The 23,385-nt window shown below is 36.1% G+C and overlaps 1 protein-coding gene across 6 annotated transcripts in view; it reads right to left on the bottom strand.

Annotated features, from left to right (window-relative positions):
* LNPK (lunapark, ER junction formation factor) overlaps positions 1-23,385 on the bottom strand; it is a 113,783-nt gene that overhangs the window by 38,494 nt on the left and 51,904 nt on the right. For all 6 annotated transcript variants that reach the window (XR_002823963.1, XM_004375485.2, XM_023730547.1 and 3 more), the window contains one exon: positions 7,020-7,232. Coding sequence is in view for 5 of the 6 variants with exons in the window: in XM_004375485.2 (XP_004375542.1) it covers positions 7,020-7,232 (213 nt within the window). In the remaining variant the exon portion in view is untranslated. The remainder of the gene's footprint in view (positions 1-7,019; positions 7,233-23,385) is intronic.

Raw genomic sequence — 23,385 nt, 5'->3', positions numbered from 1 at the left:
GGGAGACTGGAACTCTCATACACTGCTGGTGGGAATGTAAAATGGTACAACCACTATGGAAAACAATATGGCACTTCCTTAAAAAGCTAGAAATACAAATACCATATGATCCCTTCATCCCACTCTGAGGAATAAGAGCTGTCACGTGAATAGACATATGCATATCCATGTTCACTGTAGCATTATTTACAATAGTAAAAGGATGGAAATAACCTAAGTGCCATCAATAGGTGAATGGATAAACAAATTATGGTACATAATGGAATATTATGCAACAATAAAGAACAATGATAAAATCCACGAAACAGCTCAGAAAATGGATGAATCTGGAGGGCATTATGCTCAGTGAAATAAGTTAATCACAAAAGGACAAATATTGTAGAGACCACTACTATAAAAATTTAAGAAAATGTTTACACTGCAGAAAAAAACAATCTTTGAGGGTTACCAGGGAGGGAGGGAAAGGGTGGGAAGGCGAAACCACTAACTAGATAGTAGACATGTATTAACTTTGGTGAAGGGAAAGGCAATACACAATATAGGGAAAGTCAGCACAACTTGGCTAAGGCAAAGGAAGCCACTGAAAGACAAGAATATCAGATGAATGGAAACAGGGAATCCAGGGGGGAAAGGGGGAGAGCGCTGACATATTGCAGGGACTGCAACCACTGTCACAAAACAATTTGTGTATAAATTTTTTGAGTGGGAAACTAATATGCTCTATAAACTTTCACCTAAAGCACAATAAAATGTTTGGGGAAAAAAAGACAGCATTGTAAAATCTCAATGTGAAGCTATAAAACATCAATAAAGTTTAATATGAAAAGTTTAAAAAAAATACAATTTATTGTACAGTTTATAACATAGGTAGAAGTAAAATGTATGACAACAATAGCACAAAGGCCAGGAGAGAAGAAATGTAAGCATACTGTAGTGAGATTCTTAAACTATGTGTAAAATGGTATATCACTTGAAGGTGAACCATGATAAATTAAAGATACATATACTATAAACCCAAAAGCAACCACTAAAATAACATGACAAAATGTTATAGCTAATAAGGCAAAAAGGAACATAAAATGAAATCATAAAAAATACTCAATCAAAAATAAGTAAGAAAGCAAGGAAAAGGGTACCAGAACGGATAGGACAAATAAAAAAAAATAGCAATGTGGAAGATTTAAACCCAAACCCAAATAAATCAATCATTACATTAAATCTAAATGGCCTGAATACCCTAATTAAGAGGCAGAGATTATCAGACTGTATATTAAAGCAAGACCCAATTATATGCTGCCAACAAGAAAACCATTTTAACTATAAAGTAACAAAAAGGTTTAATTTAAAAGTAAAATGATAGCAAATAAATATAATATGCTAACATTAATTTCAAAAGAAAGTCTGGAGTGGGTGTATTAATATCAGACAGAGTAGCTTTTAGAGCAAAGAATACCAGAGATAAAAATGGTAATTTCATAATGACAGAGGAGTTAATTCATCCACAGGATATAACACTCGTAACATATATGTGTTTAGAGCTTCAAAATACATGAAACAAAACCTGACAGAACTGCAAGAAAGAGACAAATACAAAATTATAGTCGGAGATTTCAACATCTTTCTCTCAGTAATTGATAGAACAAGCAGACAGAAAATTAGTAAGGATATAGAGACTTTAACAACACTATCTACTACCAATTTGACCTAATTGACATCTACAGCCACTCTAACAGGAACAGAATATGTGCTTTCTATATTTATTTGCCAACCATGCCCTCTCCCTGCAAGATATTTTCATAAGCACCATTATACCAATTTCTTTTTACATGTTGCTGAAAACAAAAATTAACATACTGCATTTACAAAAATACCTCCTAGGGGGTGGGTGAAATTGGCAAACACGGAAGGGTTTTTTTGTGTAAAAATACGGCAAATATCTTTTCAAGTGAACACAGAACATTTACCAAAACAGATGATATTCTGGGGAATAAAACAAGTATCAATACATTTAAGAGGATTCACATAATACAAAGTATGTTTTCTGACCACAATAGAATTAGAAATAAGTAACACAAAGATATCTGGAAATTTTTCAAACATTTGGAGACTAAATAACATAGATCTAAATAACCCAGCATTCAAAGAAAAATCAAAAGGAAAGTTAGAATTTTGAACTCAATGAAAATGAAAAAACAACATATCAAAATTTACGTTATGTAACTAATGCAGTAGATAGAGGAAATTTTATAACAGCAAATAACTGTAAGAAGTCTAAAACTCATGACGTCAACTTCCGCCTTAAGAAACTAGAAAAAAAGAGTAAATGAAACCCAACGAAAACAGAATAAAGGAAATAATAAAGATCAGAAAGGAAATCAATAAAATAGAAAACACAGAAACAATAGAGAAAAGCGGGGTTCTTTCAGAAAATCAATAAAATTGATACCTTTAGCCACACTAATTAGGGGAAATAAAGAGAAAGCTGACATGGAGAAAGTTCAGTGGTCTGGACAGAAGAACAAATAAGCCACAACATTGCCATAAGCTGAACCCTAATCCAGAGGAAGGTGCTAATTCTCTTCAATTCTTTGAAGGCTGAAAGAGGTGAGGAAGCTGCAGAAGAAAAGTTTGAAGCTAGCAGAGATTGGTTCACGAGGTTTAAGGAAAAAAGTCATCTCCATAACATAAAAGTGCAGGTGAAGCACCAAGCGCTGAGGTAGAAGCTGAAGCAAGGTATCCAGAAGATCTAGCTAATTGATGAAGGTGGCTACACTAAACAACAGCTTTTCAATGTAGATGAAACAGCTTTATATTGGAAGAAGACGCCATCTAGGACTTTCATAGCTAGAGAGAAGTCAATGCCTGGCTTCAAAGCTTCAAAGGACAGGCTGACTTTCTTGTTAGGGGCTAATGAAGCTGGTCACTTTAAGTTGAAGCCAATGCTCATTTACCATTCCAAAAATTCTAAGGCCCTTAAGAATTATGGTAATCTACTTTGCCTATGCTCTATAAATGGAACAAAAAAGCCTACATGACAGCACATCTGTTTACAACATGATTTACTGAATATTTTAAGCCCTGTTGAGATCTGCTGAGATCTACTGCTCAGAAAAAAAGATTCCTTTCAAAACATTACTGCTCATTGACAATGCACCTGGTTACCCAAGAGCTCTCATGGAGATGTACAAGGACATTAATGTTTTCACGCCTGCTAACACAATATCCATTCTGCAGCTCATGGACCACAGAGTAATTTCAACTTTCAAGTCTTAATATTTAAGAAATACATTTCATTAGGCTATAGCTGCCACAGACAATGATTCTTCTGATGCATCTGCGCAAAGTAAATTGAAAACCTTATGGAAAGGATTCACCATTCTAGATGCCACTAAGAACATTTATGATTCATGGGAGGAGGTCAAAATATCAACATTAACAGGAGTTTGGAAGAAGTTGATTCCAACCGTCATGGATGACTTTGAGAGGTTCAAGACTTCAGTGGAGGAAGTAACTGCAGATGTGTTGTAAATAGCAAGAGAACTAGAATTAGAAGTGGAGTCTGAAAATATAACTGAATTGCTGCAATCTCATGATAAAACTTTAATGGGCGAGGAGTTGATTCTCATGGGTGAGCAAAGAAAGTGGTTTCTTGAGATGGAATGTACTCCTGGTGAAGATGCTATGAACATTGTTGAAAAGACAACAAAGGATTTAGAATGTTACATAAACTTAGTAGATAAAACAGAGGCAGCGTTTCAGAGAATTCACTCCAATTTTGAAAGAAGTTTTACAGTGGGTAAAATGCTATCAAACAGCACTGCACGCTACAGAGAAATCTTTCATGAAAGGAAGAGTCAATCAATGCGGCAAAGTTCACTGTTGTCTTATTTTAAGTAACTGCGAAAGCCAACCCAAGCTTCAGCAACCACCACCCTAATCAGTCAGCAGTCATCAATAGCGAAGCAAGACCCTCCACCAGCAAAAACATTACAAGTTGCTAAAGGCATTTTTAGCAGTAGTTTTTAATTAAAGTATGTACATTGTTTTTTAGACATAATGCTATTACACACTTAACAGACTACAGTATAGTATAAATATAACTTTTATATGCACTGAGAAATCAAAAAATTCATGTGACTTGCTTTATTGCAATATTTGCTCTAATTGCGGCAGTCTGGAACTGAACCCGCAATATCTCCAAGGTATGTCTGTATATAAGGAGTCCCTGGGTAGCACAAATAGTTAAGCACTTCACTACTAGGACTTCCGCATACCAAAGATTATGAAGGTGGTGCAGGACCAAGCAACACTTTGTTCTGTTGTACATGGTGTTGCCATGAGTCAGAGCTGACTTGGCAGCAACTAGCAACAACAAAATAAATCAAGAGATATGCTGTTTCATATAATATTAGGCAGTATCAGAAGAGACTAATGGGGAGTGTGGAGTGGAAGAAGAAATCATAGAATTTATATAATGATTTACATTACATAAAAGCAGTATCAATAAAAAGTTACAAATTCAAATTTTATGAATTATATCTCCAAAATCTCTGAAAATTGAAAGAGAACTGTTAGCAGTAGGTATTTTGAATTGAGAGACAACCTAGAAGGCACTAAGAAGGAAGTGAGATAATAAATAAATAAAATGTAATGTCTGCCATTGTAACTGAGGTAGGATGAACATAATATGGGGGGGGCAGCAATGGAGGTTTACATTGCAATCTCGTAGAAGACTCAAACAAAATAAGGCCCTGCTGTAACAACTCTTGTGATATAAGGATACAAAGTTTTCAAAATGGCTGTGACAAAAACTTTAAAGCATTCAAGACTGGCTTTGGGGTAGCTTACTGTATTAATATTTTAAAGGAATAAGAAAAAAGAGAATTACTTTATAAATAATCACAAACCCAGAAGCTGTTACCACCTAAAAAAGGGCAACTGATAACAAAATTATACCTATGAAATGAAATTTAGGTTCTAGAATGAATTCTTAGTATTACAAATCAAGTACATTTTTACAGTTTCTTCAGATAAGTTGTTGGTTTACTTGTGCTAATATCATTATTCAATCATTACCATCAAAAATAAATTTGAATGCAGATATTAGGTGTCATCCCTCATTACCAAATTTTCAAATTGAAAAGACATGCCAAATTAGATTTTGAGAGAGAATTTAACTCAAACTTATCTTTTGCTTGAGTATTCTACTTCTACATTTTTAAAATGAAAATGTCCATAAAAGAATCTGGATACATAAAACATGACAACAGATTTCATAAAAACATCTTAAATTCTTTGCATACTGATAACTTTCAAAATAACACATCTTCACAGTCATGCTGTTATAGACAACAGTAATTAATACAAACATCAAAAGCAATCATTGTAGGAATACTGGTCATTTTTACACAGCTTGGCAAATTATCAAATACCTGCTGGTTATTAATTTTCAAACATATGGGTACCCTGTGGTAGTACACATTAAATTGATTCTCTTCCACAAATATGGTATAATGAAAAAATGAATTATTAATCTTCTCTATAAGAAATCACTTAGCTCATTCATATTTTTGGCAATGTACAACTTAAACAGTCTTTCACACAGAAATTAATTAGTAACTTTAGCAGAATATGTATGTTTACGTGATCATGAAATTTAGGCCATTAGTCCTTGTACAACCCTATCCGTACATCTGCAATACAGTTTTTGTTGCTATACATTAGTTGCTAAACTTCTATTTCTTTATAACTAGTTATATACACAAGTGTATATAATTGATATATTCTCACAGAAAAAAATGTTCTTTCATTAAACAACTAGAAACTTTAGTTTACAAATCATGGGTAGTTCAAATCAACCAGATAAATACTGAAAGATGAATAATTTTCAATTGATTTAACTTTTCTCAGTTTCATAAAACATATGACTGCCTTATAGAGATATCATTATGCTGAGTTTAAAAGTATTTTTAAAATAACTACTTTAAAAGTTATAAGATTTGTGCACATTTCATTTGTAGTCAGCTTTCTTAATTTGTTTATAAATTTAAGTTTTCTAGTTTTCTAAAATCTTATGCCACTTATTTGGAGGGAAAAACAGGTGAAAAAATGTACTGCAATAAATTGCTCATTGATTTTACTCCATAAATGCCCTGACTACCTGATATCTACTACTACCTAGCCTCATAAGTTATATGTTAGTAACTAGTCATGAAATAGCAAAGCAATATTAGAACTAAACATTCCAAAATAAGACAAATAATTTACTGTCATATTCAATACTCTGACATGGAAATCTACATAAAATATTGCGATCTGCTAAAGCAGTGGGCTTTCGTGCCCCAGTCACACTCCAGAAGAAAATTTCAGGGTAATCTGATAAACTCCAAAATGGCATCTTCCTCTAGAGATCTACCACACTGGGAAAAAAAGAAATCTAAAGAAAAAAGACAGTAGTAAAGGCAGTATGTTAACATGATAGGACTTTATACTAAAGTATCTATCAGAAAATACTAATGTTCTATGACTGAAAAAAAAGAAAAATCTACCAGTCTATACTAGCAAAAGTAGTATTGTACACCACCATGCAGGAATATTCTTCCTGAAATATGTTAAGTAATTGTCATGTTTAAAAATATATGTTTAGGGTTTAGCAAAAAACATGAATATATTCTAAAAGTGTATTCTTCTATCTCCAGTTTAGATAAACCTGGAGCCATTCTAAAATTGAATACAAAAAGATATGCTATACTGTTGACTATAGAATACTACAAAGTTTTATTGCCATTTAAACAAAGAAGCCGTAACAGTTAAATGAGCTCAAGAAATAGGTTTCAGTATCACAAGGTGCCAGCTGTAAAGAGTTATGGCTAATTGAATATGGAACTCCTGCTTAATCAGATAACTGCTCTGCTATTTTCAAATGAAACGCCATTTCCATACTGTCTGAAAATGGCCCGTTTTATTGGTAACCAGAGAAAACAATACAAACTGTAAATAACGTTAAGTGCTCTGTTTACCCATTCCAGGCACCGAAGTAGCAGGGGATCCAAGACGTCTTGGTAGCACATTTGATAGTAAAGCTGGAGTAACAGTTCTTTCTGGGGGTCCACCAGGGGCAGAAGTGTCCTTTGGTGGTCCAGGAGACACTGGAACTTGTGGAGGAGGGCCCTGGTTAGCAGTTGCTGGTGCTGGGGAAAGGTTTCTTTGAGCTGCAGTTCGCTGACGAATCTCTGAAAAGATTAAGTATATATTAGATTTAGCATTCAATATACCACATTAGCCAGTATCACAAATGACTTACATTTATTAAAGTTTTGTGGCACCACAAGGCATTGTAAGGTCAAAACTGCCTGTAACAAGAAATCTTAACACTGAAAACTGACTACAGCAGAGTACTCCGTTTCTAAGCCTACAATTCAACTGCATGTTTTCATAAGCCATGATCTAAGTTTATCTACTGATGTCAAATTCTCTTCAAAATAAATTTAATAAAATAAATCATCACCCAATTATGTCATGTCTTTTTACAGTAAACATTCTTAACTTATGATAAAGAAAAGAAAGTTCACCCAAATTAGTTAAAACTCCAAATTGCAAATTTGTTTTTCAAGAGAAAAAAATTGATAACTTTCAGAAATGAATGAGTAAGAATATTCTGTAACTATCAAATAATTTATGAAGTAATTAATCAAGGTAGTCATAGAAATGCTGAAAAAGTGTTCTTTACTTTTAGGTACCACTGCCATTCTCCTTTATGCTACTGTTATCGTTTTGGCAAATTTCTTTTCCACATAAATAATAATAATAAGTAAATCTTATTTTTTAGTTGCAGAAATTACAAGATTGTCTATAACAGGGGTTGGCAAATATGCCAAATTCAGGCAGCTGCCTGCTTTTATAAATAGCTTTCTTGGAACATAGTTATGAACATTTGTTTATATATTTCTATAGCTACTTTTGAAGAGGTAAGTCAGACCATATGGCCCTCAAAGCCATTTGCTATATTTAGTATCTGGCTCTTTACAAAAAAAGAGTCTCATGACCTCTGCTCGACAAGATAAATTAAATTCTATCATTTCCCATTCCCACCAATATCTTATTTAAATGACAGTGGCAAGATCTCAAGTTAAAAAGGCATAGCTTTTTTATTCTATACATCACATTAAATTATCACAAATCCTAAATTAGTGGGGTGAAACTAAGTGAGTTATATTTTAATTGGCATGAATAGTGAAACTGCATGCTATTCCAGAAGCAAAATACTTTAAATTTGGCCACTATTTGATATTTAAAATATTTTAATGAAAAGTTCATTGTGGTTGAGAACATAGCTCTAAAGTTAGATCTCAGTTCTGATTTTTACCTGGACTATAACCTAGTCTACTAGTTGAGAACCTGGGTCCTGTGGTCATAAATGTTTGGTTGGAATCCTGGCTCTATGAGTTACCTTAAATGCGTTACTTAACTTCACTAAGCTTCTGTTTCTTGATCTGTAAAATCAGGATAATATTCTCAACTCACTGAATTGTTATAAGGATTAAATAAGACAACATGTATAAATTGGTAACTGATATTTACTGAATACTTATGACTTCAGATGACAGAGTATTTTCACCAACTAAGTATTTTCAAATGACCATTTAGCAGTAATTACTGAGACCAACTAATTTTCCATTGGCCCGTAATTTAGTCTATAACCAAGCCACTACAATAAATTACAAGCACATCAACATTATGTAAATGGAGCCATCTTTATATTGTGCTACTTTCCATGCATTTTATATAAAAAATTTTTGATTTTCACCTGGACTAATCATATCCCAACATTTCCTGCGAATTAGCTGGTCACACAATTACCTTTTACTCACGAGGAACACCTTGGTAGGTGGTTACACATTAGGAAAGTCACTAAATGCTGCAAAAGGTACTGAGATCAATGAAATCATATTAAGATTTGATCACTTAAATTGCTATTTTTAAAAAATAAGGCATCAAATACTGTATATCATTTTTAGCCAATTTTCAGGTAAAGCATAAGTGTAAACATGACATTTCTTCCAGATAAATATGATTAACATATATTAGACTATATTAAAAGTAGCTATTATCCTTTCACTTCTTGATCAAAGACATGTGACTGTTCCCTCTGATACATAAAAACCAAAACCAAACCAGCTGCCATCGAGTCCTTCCGACTCATGAAGACTTGAATGTACATTACCCTGTGAAAATTAATTGAATCATTCTTTTAATATCACTCATGTGCTACTGAAATGCAAAGTTGATAAGTCTACTTAACAAAGTACACTAGGTCTAGCACTCCATAAGAGAAATTTGGCTTCATAATTCTAAATCTAAATTTAGGCAAAGGGAAAAAATATATATTATAGAAGAGTCACAAAAGGGAGAATACGGAATTCCATCATTTTCAAAGGAAAACCATGTAACAGGGTTACAATATCATCAATAGTTTATGATAGCTAGCAAAACAGTACCAAATCTAGATTTGGCAAAGTGCTATGAAATACACTGGTAGTCTCAATTTAAAATATCTAAGATTTACCTACTTTTAGCTACTTGCCATTCACAAATGTTTTGTTATTAACTACTCTAAAAAGTTTCTAGTGCTCAACAAAGTAATCATTTGGTAATAGGCAACATTTCCTACTTTTAAATGTAAAATACCATCCCCAAGAAAGATTTACCAAGCATTCTACCTCAACCTGGCAAAATATCATAAGGAGTGTTCATTCCATAAGGGTCAGTTGTCAGCTGGAGGATATTTTAACATTCTCATCAATGATCAATCTATGATTCAAATAGAAATCACCCTCTCTGAGTATGAGGATGTCTACACTGGTTTTAAATTCAAAATGAAGCAAGTAGAATCAAAATGAGATAGAAACTACTATATTATAGTAAACAAAAAGAAGAAAAAAAGTTAAAAAATAATAATTTAAGTTTTAGCTCCACTCTGTATACCAGATGTGCAGCCTTGGCCAAGCTGATATGTCTCCGTTCCATTTCCTCATAACGAGAATACTTACCTCTTAAATTGTTATGAAGATTAAATGAGATAATCAATGCAAAGAGCTTAGCCAAAGCACAAGAAAAGGACTTAATAAGTAATAGCTATTAGTAGTAGGGCATATCTAAAGGTTCCAGATTACAATAAATCAAAAGCTAAGAAATCTAGAATTCTAAAGTCAATCTTACAATAAAATACAGATATCAATTTATACATTAAACGTGTTCCTAATTTGTGAACTTGTTTAAATGTGTGAATTCACAACTTACATAAAAACTCAAAATCTTAACTCTAGCTTGCTATTAAATAATTCTTGAGATGAATGTTCTTTAACTCAAATAATCATTTCTTAATTTATTAGGTTTTAAAATACCAATTCTTTATATACTAGTAGAAAGGATTATCTATTTTTGCACTGAGCTGTAGTAGAAAGAACACCATACAGTAGTTAGGAGGCCTGGAGTTTCATCCCAGTCGACACCACCAGTTCCCAATGTGAACTAAAAAGTATTTTACTCACGATTGGGTTTCAAATTTCTGTAAAATAAGAGTGTTGGCAGAACTACAAAGACAATCTTCATATTTTCCCTAGCACTTGGTCAGAGGCTTTCTAGACTAGACTTCACAGCAACCGGTTTGGTTTTGGTTTCTGGTGTCCAATTCAAAGCTTCATACGAAAAAAGTTTCAGTAACTAGGATTTTAGTAATGAGGGGGGAGAAAGTTTTAAGCCTATGAATAATTCATATATGCAGATATGGAGACTTAAATTTGGGGTGAATTTGGCTCTTTGTAAGTGGGATTATGAGATGGAGTTTGGTGGCACATAGGGATATATCTTCAGGGGAGTTTCTATTTTCTTCAGGTCTGTATTTGAATTGATATAAATATGGTTCGTTTAGATAACCAAACTAATTTTTACTTCTAAAATATTCTAAAGTTTACATTCACTATATCATCTTCATATCCTACTCATACTAAGCTTATTTACGTTCAGCTTCTGCCCTATTTCTCTACTAAAGTTGCTCTCTCAATAGGTCGATGGCTTTTTATTAACCAAAATGACTCTAAATCCTCTTCCTTCCCTTAGAAGCAAAGCTTTTTGAAAAAGGGAAAAACAAAAAAAACTTCCTCCATTTCATTCCTCAACCCAACTCAATCTAGTTTCTGTCCTCCTTCTTAGCTACAACATTACCACCCTATCACTGAGAAAGTACCATTGCTTAGGTCACCAGCAAACTTACGCCACCACCCCCGTCATTATTATTATCCTAGCTACTCTTTATCAAATCTCTACTATTAGCCAGAAACTACAATAAGCACTTTACATAAGTTTACTAATTTCATTTAATATTTAGATCAATCTTTTCTGATAACTCCTAGCTCAGTTTTTAAAAGAAAAAAACAAAGCTCAGAGGCTAAGTAACTTGCCAAAAGTCTCACAGTAAAATAAGACGTGGAGCCAGGATTCAAACTCCAGTCTGTATGATAACAATGCCCGCTCTCTCTGTTGCACAACTTGTCAAATCCAAAGATCTCATTTCAGTCTTCTACTTACTTGACTCTTTACAGAATATGACAGTATGATGCCATCCCCACTACACTACCTTTAACCTTCTAGGTGCCAGTCTAGTTCTCCTTTTAACTCTGATCATCCCTTCTGTCTTTTCCCTGGACTCCTCTTTCTCCATCTATCCTTAAATGTTAATGTTCTTGGGGTTCTGTCACAGGTCCTCGTACTCTATTCTCTCTCTCCCTGGGCAACTTTACTTAATCCCACAGTTTCAATACCTATTACTATACTTCCCAATAATTCCTAATCTGTATCTATAGCCTCAACTTCCTTTCTGAGCTCCACATGAAATAATCAACCACCTGTGAACCTCACCACCTGAATATAACTCTAGCTCAAAAGATACAAAGAAAATTCATCACCTTCTACACAAACCTATCACTCTAATTCTTAGATTTCTTATCTTGCTTAATAACACTAACATCTACCTGGTTACCCAAATCCAAAACCTAGGCAACATCCTGACTCCTCCTCCCACCCCCCAATTTCCATGTCTAATTGCCATCAAGTCCTGTCAATCTATTCCTGAATTATCACTCAAATCTCTTCCCCCTTCCCCCCTAAAAACTTCGTTGCTGTCATGGATTGAATTGTGTACCAAAAAAAACATGTATTAGATGTAATCCCATTTGGGAATAGGGTTTTGTTATGTTAATGAGACCATATGAGTGTAGGGTGTGTCTTAAACCAATCATTTTTGAGATATAAAAAGAGTCAATTAGGCATAGAGAGAAGCCAACACAAATGGGGGAAAAATAGATGCCTTAAGAATGTTACAAAAGCCGAGGCAAGGATTTTCCCCAAGCAGACAGAGAGAGCCTTCCCCTACAGCTTGTGACCCGAATTCAGACTTCTAGCCCTGATGGTGCAATGGTTAAGAGGACGGCTGCTAACCAAAAGGTTGGCGCTTTGAATCCACCAGCTGCTCCGGGCGAGAAGAGACCTGGCAATCTGCTCCGCTAAAGATTACTGCCTGGGAAACCCTATGGGGCAGTTTACTCTGTCCCATAGGGTTGCTATGGGGTGGAATCAACTCGACAGCACACGCAACAGCAGCTTCCTAAACAGTGAGAAAATAAATTTCTGTTCATTAAAGTCACGCACTTGCGGTGTTTCTATTACAGCGACACTAATAACTAGGACAACTGCCATAAATACATAGTCCAGGCTTTTATCTCTTAAGTAATTAGATGATATCTTAATTGATCTCTGTCTTCAGCCTTGCTCTCTCCAATCCAATCCCCATGTTTAAAAAAAAAAAAAGTACTTTCTCTAAAACGCAAACTTAATCTAAAATGCAAAGCCCCCAGTAGCTTTTCATGTTCAAAAGATTTTATAAGATAAAGTCCAAGACTCCATATAGTTGTATACCAAGTACTTCATAATTTGATCCCTCCCTCACATGAATCCTACCTCTCTTTTCAGGCATATTACACCATTTGCAGTCCCTCAGGGTACCAAGGTGTTTCTCTCTTCTTGTCTTTCCATACCGACTCCCTTTTGCCTGAAGAGTCCTTTCCCGACCCTGTTCTCCTAGCAGATTATTAATATTTATTCTGTATTGCACTTTGTGCCTACCTTCATTGTGGTTCTAAGATTGTTTTGTATCAAGATTGTATCAAAATTGTTTATTTAGATGCCTGTATACCCCTTTCAGAGCCCTGGTGGTGCAGTGGTTAAGAAACTGGCTGCTAATCAAAAGGTCAGCAGTTCGAATCCACCAGCCGCTCCTTGGAAACTCTATAGGGCAGTTCTACTCTGTCCTATAGGGTCACTATGAGTCGGGATCAACACGACAGCAATGGACTTTTTTGTTTGTTTATTCCCCTTTCAGGTCCCTGGGTGGCACAAACAGTTTGCACTTTGCTACTAGCCAGAAGGTTGGCAGTTTGAACCCACCCAGTCGTGCTGCAGAAGAAAGGCCTGGTGATCTGCTTACAGTCAAGCAAATCCTATGGATCTCAGTTCTACTCTGTAACACTTGGGGTCGCCATGAGTTGGAATCGACTTGACAGTAACAGGTTTGTTTTTTTTGGTTTTTTTGTTTTGTTTTGTTTATAGCCCTTTTAGCCAACACCTAATGGGCAGGAACTGCATGTTTGTCACCTCCAGATGTGGCAAGATAACTAGTACAGAGTATGAGCTTAATAAAGGTCTATGAAATGAATCTACTTTTCTCCTGCTTTTCAATATCAAATTTCCAACTTCCTTTTGCCCAATTTACATGGTGTGGTAAGCAGAGTAACAGCCACCAAAGACGTGCATGTCCTAATCCCCGGAACCTAATAAACATAAATATGTTATGTAAAATGGCAAGAGGGAATTAAGATTGCAGATAGAATTAAAGTTGCTAATCAACTGACCTGGAAATAAAGAGATTATCCTGGATTATATATTTGGGCCTAATGTAATTACAAAGGTTCCTTAAATGCGGAAGACAGAGGCAAAAGAGTCAGTTTCAGAATGATGGGATATGAGAAAAGACTAAACTGGCCATTCTGGCTTTGAAGATGAAAGGAGGCCACAAAACAAAGCAAGTGAGCAGCCTCTAGAAGATGGGAATGGCAAGAAAACAGATTCCCCCATGGAGCCTCCAGAAAGAAATGCAGCCCTGCTAACACCATGATTTTAGCCCAATGAGACCTATTTTGGACTTCTGCCCTTCAGAACAGTAAGATAATTCATCTGTGTTGTTTTAAGCCACTGAATTTTTGGTAATTTATTACAGCAGCAATAGGAAATGAATACACATAGTTATACTGCCACAAAACCAAAGCCGCTGCTGTCAAGTAGATTCTGACTCACGGTGACCCTGTAGGTCAGAGTAGAACTGCCCCCCAGGGTTTCCAAGGCTGTAAATCTTTGAGGAAGCAGACTGCCACATCTTTCTCCCACAGAGTGGCTAATGGCTTCGAACCAGTACCCGTAAACTTCATAGAACTAAAATGAAGTTTTCCATGGTACTGTTGGTTTAGCTGCTCTTATGGTTCCTATGGCTATCTTGATCCCTTTATAAATTCCCAGGCTCTGTAACTTTGTGTACTTTTTGATATCTATTACCTTCTGTTTAAGGAGTCCCAGAGTGGCACAAATGGTTATGCGCGACTACCAACAGAAAGGTTGGCAGTTTGAGCCTACGCAGAGGCACCTTGGAAGGCAAGACTGGTGACCTGCTTCCAAAAGGTCACAGCCTTGAAAACTCTATGGAGCAGTTCTACTCGGCACACATGGGTCACCATCAGTTGGAATCAACTCGATGGCAACTAACAACAACAACACCTTTGTTTATAAAAATCCCTAGCTGCTTTTACCTTACCAGCTTGCTACAGTTCCTATATGTATCTGACCTACAGTTCCTATATGTATCTGACCCCAAATGGCGTCCTCACCTCTAGAGAACTCAGCACTGGATTAACTGAATTAATAATTCAGCAAGGACAACGTCTTCTAGTCCTGGTTCCTGCCACTCACTAGTTGGCTCATGTTAGATGGTTGAGAAGAAATAACAATAGTACTTTTCCTCCACTAGGAGTATTGCATTAGAGTTTGGTATTATAGGAATATACCTGGCTTGCTTCCAGGAAGTAGATGTCTAATTCAGGACCTGAAATCACCCTATTGAGAGGTAAGAGGGAAAACAAAATTGGAAAGAGGGAGATAGAGTAATATTCCAGAATATATGTGAAACCAATGTCAGTGGCCAAAATACTTTGACAGAACATGTCTAAGGGTACTAAAGGGAACTGAACCTTTATGTGCCAGGGGCTCAGTCTCTGGTGGCAAATGTTACCACTGAGGGTAAAAACAAAATGAATTTGTGTTGCCTACTGCATTGAGAACTTCAGCCTAATGTCAAGAGATCCTGCGAAAAGCTCCCTTCAAGCACAAAACTTGCTAATAATATATACCACTTGCCAGCCTTTAGTTGTGATTATTATTTTTTTGGTTCTGCTTTTTAAATTAAGAGTACAATTTGCTTTAGTTTTCTATCTCAACATTATTTTTTTTCATCATCTTTATGATTTATTTCTATTCTGGTTTGTCTTCCAGCTCTCTCAACTTTAAATTTTAAACAACCTGCAACTTGCAGTTCACCAGGGTCCCATTTGGTAAATTACTGTTTTACAACATTTAAACAAAATTCAAGCATTCTGAAAGAATGTTTCGTTTATTTTCTTCAACTCAACACATTTATTAAGCAACCACTATGAGTAAGGCACTATGATAAGCACCACTAAATGGGTTTCAGAGTTGCATATAGAGGCAGCAAGCAAATATAAGACAAGTCCACTAAATACTCTAATGCAAGGTAAACGCCATAAAAAAAGGGAACCAACAAAGTACTAGAGGGTCCAAGAAGGAATAGATTAAACTCTTAAGATGAAACAAAGAAAGGATTCATGGTGACGGTGGCATTAGAGATGAGCACTGAAAAACTGGTGAGGACAGAATGCCTTTGCTGTCTTTATTAACGTGGGAAGCAGTTTTAAAGTAAGACCCAAAAGTTCTGATTCTCCTCCATCAAATGGAGGAATCTATGTCCTCTCCTCTTGAATCTGTGCTCTATGACTGCTTGCCAAAATAATACAGCTATGCCAGTTGCCAGGACAACTTCCTGTCTCTGGGGCTGCCTGCTCTTAGAACCCAGCCACCATGCTCGTAAGAAGCCCAAGCAACCCCATGGAGAGATCCATGTGGAGAGAACCCACAGCCAGCACAAACTTGCCAGCCATCTGAGTAAGCCATCTTGGTAGTGGATCCTCCAGCTCCAAACGGGTAGACCAAATAAAGCATAGATGAACTGTCTCCACCAAACCCTGCCCAACTGCAAATTCATGAAAAGAATAAATGAATGTTGTTTTAAGCTACTAAGTTTTAGGGTGGTTTGTTACACAGAAACAGATGAAATAATTGTACAGATCTAATACTATAGTAAAGAACACCAAAAGGGGTGGAGGTTATAATTTTATAAGGTGTTTTCCAGATTCTCTTAATCAAATGTACATTCCCCAAATCAGCAAAATATGAAGTGTTATTACATTTGCTATCAAGATCAAAAATATTGATGATTCCTACTTTAATCTTCCAAATACACCATGGAACACACATATCATGGAACACTGGAGGTAAGTGAGTAAAAACCTACTTAAATAGGTTATAATTAGTCCATTTGCTAGAACTATTAAGTTTTCCAGCAATACTGATTTCAAATATAGCTGTGGTGGGATACAAACAGTTCACTCTTCTTTTGTTAATTTCATTAATAGAGATGCAGGGTTATGCACAAAGGTAAAAGAGAATGTATAGGCGGCTCCCTTTCAAACAAACACAGTAGGGTCGGTTAAGAATTCACTTTTAGCTATCAGATGGCATCCTCCAATAATTTTTTTTAAATATTCTATTGTGTTTTAGGTGAAAGTTTACACAATTAGATTCCCCTTTAACAATTTTTATACAAATTGTTCCATGACATTGGTTACAATTTTTACAATGTATCAGCATTCTCATTACTTCCATTCTGCTTGTTCTGTTTCCATTCATCTAGCTTCCCCACCCCTCCTTGCCTTCTCATTTTTGCTTTTGGGTAAATGTTGGCCATTTGGTCTCATATATTTGATTATTTAAGAGAGCACATTCTTCACAGATGCCACTGTTTGTTCTATAAGCCAACCTATTATTTGGCTGAAAGGTGACCTCCAGGAGTGGCTTCAGTTCCAAGATAAAAGGGTATCTTAGGGCAATAGTCTCGGGAGTTCCTCTAGTCTCTATCAATTCAGTAAGTCTGGTCTTTTTTGGGAATTTGAGTCTTGTTCTACATTTTTCTCCCATTCTATCTGGGACCTTCTATTGTGTCCCTGGTCAGAGCTATCAGTAGTGGTAGCCGAGCATCATCTAGTTCTTCTGGTCTCAGACTAGAAGAGGCCGTGGCTTGTGTGAGTTATTAGTCTTGTGGACTAGTTTCTTTTCTGTCTTTGGTTTCCTTCATTATCTTTTGCTCCAGACGAGAAGAGACCATTAGTTGTATCTTGGATGGTCACTTGCAAACTTTTGAGATCCCAGACACTACTCACCAAACTAGGATGCAGAACATTATCATTATGAACTATGTTATGTTATCTGACTAAGCTGTCCCACGAAACTATGGTCTCAAACCTCTTAACCCAGTAAACCAATTACACGAGGTGTTTGGATATGTTTAGGAGGTCTCTGTAACTGTGTCCCCTATGTGATATATTATATATATGAATATATATACAGCACACACTGTATATACATATACCGACAAATATATCTATATATGCACACACATATACTCACGTCTTCCTAAACACATATAACATACATATCTACCTATGTAACCACGTTTTTTGGTTGTTATTACTGTTGTTGCAAAATTGTATATGTTAGAGCATTTACTCTAATTGTCCTTTATTCTTGCATACTCTCAGAATCTTCACTTACCTTGGGCAAGTTGTGCTGACTTCCCCCATATTGTGTATGGCCTTTCCTATCACCAGAAATAACAAGCATCTACTATCTAGAAAGTGACTCCCCCCTTCCTCTCTCATCCCTGGTAACCATCAAAGAATGTTGCTTTCTGTATGTATACCTATTCTTGACTTTTTATAAAACTGAGACCATACAGTATTTGTCCTTTTGCTATTGACTTATTTCACTCAGCATAATGTCCTCCAGATTCACCCATGTTATGTTTTGCAGACTCATCATTATTCTTCATAGCTGCATAGTATTCCATTGTACATATGTACCACAATTTATTTATCCATTTATCCACTGATGGGCACTTAGGTTGTTTCCATCTTTTTGTGGCACCCTCCAATAATCTTATCTTCTTCCCTACTTCCTATGGTAATAACCTAGTCCTAGACTTTGCCATTACCAGTAACTGCACCCCTTTGAATTCAAGTATTCCACTCTCCAACCATATCTACCTTTCCAGCTTACTTCCTCTATTATTTGTTCAACTCCAAAAGGAATTACAATTCAATAATTATTAATTATTAAAGGGATCAACAAACTTTTTCTGTAAAGGGCCAGGTAGTAAATATTTTAGGTTTTGCAGGCCACAGGCAGTCTCTGTTTAGCATTCTTATTCTTTGTTATTTTTTAGAACCTTTAAAAATGTAAAGCTCATTCTAAGCTCAAGAGCTATATAAAACAGGTTGTGGCCCAGATTTGGCTTGTAGGTTGTGGTTTGCAGACCCTACGTTAATACTGGAGCCTTGGTGGTGTAGTGGTTAAGAACACAGCTGCTAACCAGAAAGAAAAAAAAAAAAGGTCCACAGTTCAAATCCACGAGCTTGCTCCTTGGAAACTCTATGGGGCAGTTCTACTCTGTCCTATAGGGTCACTATGAATTGGAATCGACTTGACAGCAATGGGTTCCGTTTTTGGTTACATTAATACTACCAGCACCTTTTAACTATTATCCCCCTCTCACCTCCTTACTTCCCTCCTTATCATCTTAGATTCTATAATCTATTGTTATAATTACTCTCTTGCATATACCTTCAACTCCTTGTCCTTTTATCAGTTTATCTAATTCATTAGGCAAAGCCTCAAGCCTAGTTAAAATCAACTACTTGCCTACTTCAGGCCTGCACCGATGCAGCTGAACCTAACTGGAAAAACACACACAATCATGTTTTAAATTCATGGCCACTAATTTTAGGCCTTTAGCATCACCTAGCACATTTCCCTAATCCTATAGCATTTCCCTAATATACTTTCCCACTCTCGTAGAGGATTACGTCACACCTTCTCTTCAAAGTCCTAACAACACCTCCCCAAGCCTCACTCTAAGAAAATAGACAATCAGAAGAAAATTCCCACCACCTATCTGTACCACGTTCTCAGTCTTCCTTCTTGTTACTATGAACTATCCATGCTCCTATCAAAAGCCAGGAGCCCTGATGGCGCAAGAGTTAAGAGCTCGGTGGCTAACCAAAAAGTCGGCAGTTCAAATCCACCAGCCACTCCTTGGAAACCCTATGGGACAGTTCTACTCTATCCTATCAGGTCGCTATGAGTCGGAATTGACTCAGCGGCAATGGATTTGGGTTCTGGATGAAAAGCCAACTCCTCTGCTTGTACACTGGTTTCCATCCTGCTTGCCTACTCATGGACAGTTCTCCACCAATTCTCCCCACTCTCTCCTACATCATCAATTGTTCCGATCTTTTGGACTATGCTCAGGAGCAAACAAACACGCTAGCATTTCTTTCAAACAGCGCTCACCCACACAAACAAAATGCTTTCCCCCCCAAGCTACTCGTTTCTCTACTCCCTTTTACTAAAGAGTTGTCACTTCTCATTGCCTCCAACTGTTCTACTTCCATCCTTCTTAAACCCATTCCAATTAGACTCTTGCCCTCACCTCTCACCAAAACTGTTCTTTTCAAGGTCACCAAGGGCCTGCATATTACTAAAATTAGTGGTCAATTCTCAGCCCTCAACTTACCTGGCCTATCAGCAGTACTTGCTACAAATGATCAATACCTTGAAACACTCTCTTCACTTAAGAGTTCAGGACTCCTTTATCTTCTGGGTTCCCTATCTCACTAGCTACTTCATCTCAGTTTCTTTTTCTGATTCCACTTTATTACATCAATATTTTAATGTTAGAGGACCAAGGACCAAGGTCAATGTTAGCTGAGAAGAAGCTGGAAAGGCATGAAGTAAGGGTAGAAGCAGAAAGACGTAATTAGGAAGCTACTGCAATAATCCAGGAAAGCACTGATGGTGACTTGGACCTAGGTTAGCAACAGGAAACTACTACACAGGCCTTGGTCCTCTTCGCTTTTTCCTTCACATTTACTCCCTTGGTAACCTCATCCAGTTTCATAGTTTTAATATTATCCACATACTGAAGACAACCAAATTTATATCTCCAGGCCAGATAATTTCTGTTTTCCAGACTCATTCAATTCCTTCCTTAAAATCTCCCCTTGGATGTCTAATAGGCATCTCAAACTTAACATATCCAAACCCAAATTCTTTTCTTTACTCCCTCCACCTCGGCTAACCTCCCTCCAAAAAGTATCCCTCTTGAAGTTTCCACCATCTCAATAAATGGAAATTCCATCTTCCTAGTTACTCAGGTCAAAATCCTTGAGGTCATCTTTCACTCCTCCTTCACTGACTTCTCTGAATCCATCAGGAATCTTTTGCGCTTTACCTTCTAAACATATGCAGAACCTGACTACTTCTTAAATCACCTCCTGTGTAGTAACTTCGTGTTACTAACCTAGGTCTAAGTCACCATCAATGATTTCCTGGATTACTGCAGTAGCATCCTAATTAAGTCTCCCTGCTTCTACCCTTGCTTCATCCCTTTCCAACTTCTTCTCAACTAACAACAACCTTCATTTTAAAACATAACTTAAATCATGTCACTCTTCTACTCAAAATAAAACAAAATCAGGTGAAAAAAAATCATTGAAAACTGAATTTCTTACAGTGGTTCACATTCTACAAGGCCCTACATGATATGATCATTTGTTACCTTTCTTGTTGCCTTTCTTGCTACTCCGCTCCTTGTTCAATCCGGTCCAGCCATCCTGGCCTCCCTGCTATCTCTAGAGAACTCCAGGTATGTGTTCTACCAAGTCTCTTTGCACTCACTGATTCCTCTGTCTAGAATGTTCTTCCCTCAGACAGCTACATGGCTCATTCTCTCACTTCTTTAATGTCTTTCATCAAATGTTATCTTATCAATGAGGTCTTCCCTAACAACTATATTGAAAACTTTAACCCACCTTCACCCAAGGCACTCCCTATTCACCTTTTGCCTTCCTACTTTCCTTCCTTCCTTTCTTTATTTATTGTCTATCTCTTCCTCTACAAAGGGAAAGGGAATTTTTTTTCTTTTTTCTTTTGGTCTATTTTGATCACTACTGCATCCCCAGTGCAGACAGTAGACATTCAACAAATATTTGTTGAAAAAAACAAATATATTAGAAATTAGTACATAAAAATCAAATTTAATTGTACATACTAATTAAAATCTTGAAAAGAAAAGTTTTTCACCATTCCCAAATAGCTAGATTTTTTAGTCCTATGGAAGCTATTCATTTAATGCTAAACTTAATTACTTTTTAATCTAGTAAGGACACAGAGTCTTTCCATCTCCCAGTCATCGATTTCTAAAGAAATAAAATAAATGCTAAGCATCTAAGCACCATCATTCTATTTAATATGCATATATACATATATTTATTTGCTTGTTAATGTTTATTTATTCCTTCATATCAAATGAGGACTCTGATTTTCCAAGATTAGGCACCCATTGCTAAAAATTCCTTTTAAAAGAGGCTGAGGTCGTAGAAGAACTAGATGATGCCCAGCTACCACTGACCATTCTGACTGAGGTCACAATAGTTGGTCCTGGATAGAATGGGAGAGAAATATGGAGCAGAACTCAAATTCTTCTTTAAAAAAAAAAAAAAGCCAGACAAACTGTACAGTAGAGAATACAGAACTTCCTGAGATACTTGCTAAACCTAGAACCAAGCCTATCCCCTAAGATCACCTTTTAGGGAAACAGCAGAGTGGCACACAAAATAAAGGATATTACCCATAAGACCGGTGAACTACTTAAAAACCATCAGTATGAAACCAAGAAGTCAACAATTACTCAAAAGCAAATATGAAAAGATAAGGGGGCGGGGAAACTAGAGAACTAGAAAGGAAACAAACAGACCACAAGTAAAGAGAATGTTTATACACTGTGATAAATGTAACTAATGTTGCCACATTGTGATAAATGTTAACTAATGTCACTGAACAATTTGTGTGGAAATTGTCAAAAGAGAATTTAACTTGCTGTGTAAACTTTCACCAAAAACTCAATACAATGTTATTTTTAAAAAAGGGGGTGGTGAGGTCAAAACTGAAAAGGTCATCAATACAAGGGAAGCCTGAGAAACTGTCACAGCCAGGAAGAGCCTAAGAAGATGTGGCAATTAAATACTGTGGTATCCTAGATGGCATCCTAAAACAAAAAAAGCGCATTAGGTAAAATCTCAGAAAATCTCAATAAATTATATCAGTTCATATTAATGTAGAATGTTAATAATAATAGGAAAAGCTGTAAATGGGAGTATATGAGAACTCTCTGTACTACCTTCATAATTTTTCTGTAAATCTAAAGCTGTTCTAAAAATAAAGACTATTAATGAGACTCAAGAGGCACATCAGCCCAGGGGCAGGGACTAGAAGGCAGGAGGGGACAGGAAAGCTGGTAATAGGGAACCCAAGGTTGAGAAGGGAGAGTACTGACATATTGTACGGGTGGTAACCAATGTCACAAAACAATATTTGTACTAACTGTTTAAAGAGAAGCTATTTTGTTCTATAAATCTTCATCTAAAGTACAATAATAATAAAAAATAAAAATAAAGACTATTAAAACGGGGGGAGAGGGTCAGGTTAGATGGGTTAACTGCCCAGTAAGCATGATGCAATACTCCTGTTAGTGGTAAACCTTAGCAAATCAAGAATAATATCCTCAAAATGTATAATCAATCCCAGCATAATACACATTACTAACAACTAAGCAATGAAAACTAAAAGAAACAAAAATGTCTACTATACATGAATCACATGAGTCATAGTAAAATAAAGATTCTACAATTAGGTTCAATTTTGAAAGCAGATCTATGCAAGGGTCACATATGTACATAAATATATCCGTTAGTAAGTTTTTTTTTCCTTGCTATTGTTTATGTTCAGAAACAACCTGAATTCAAAAAGAAAAGAAAA

The sequence above is a fragment of the Trichechus manatus genome, unplaced genomic scaffold, assembly GCF_000243295.1.
Source record: "Trichechus manatus latirostris isolate Lorelei unplaced genomic scaffold, TriManLat1.0 scaffold00037, whole genome shotgun sequence".
NCBI lineage: Eukaryota > Metazoa > Chordata > Mammalia > Sirenia > Trichechidae > Trichechus > Trichechus manatus.
The sequence above is the reverse complement of the archived record's forward strand: the minus strand, read 5'-3'. Positions and strand labels throughout refer to the sequence as shown.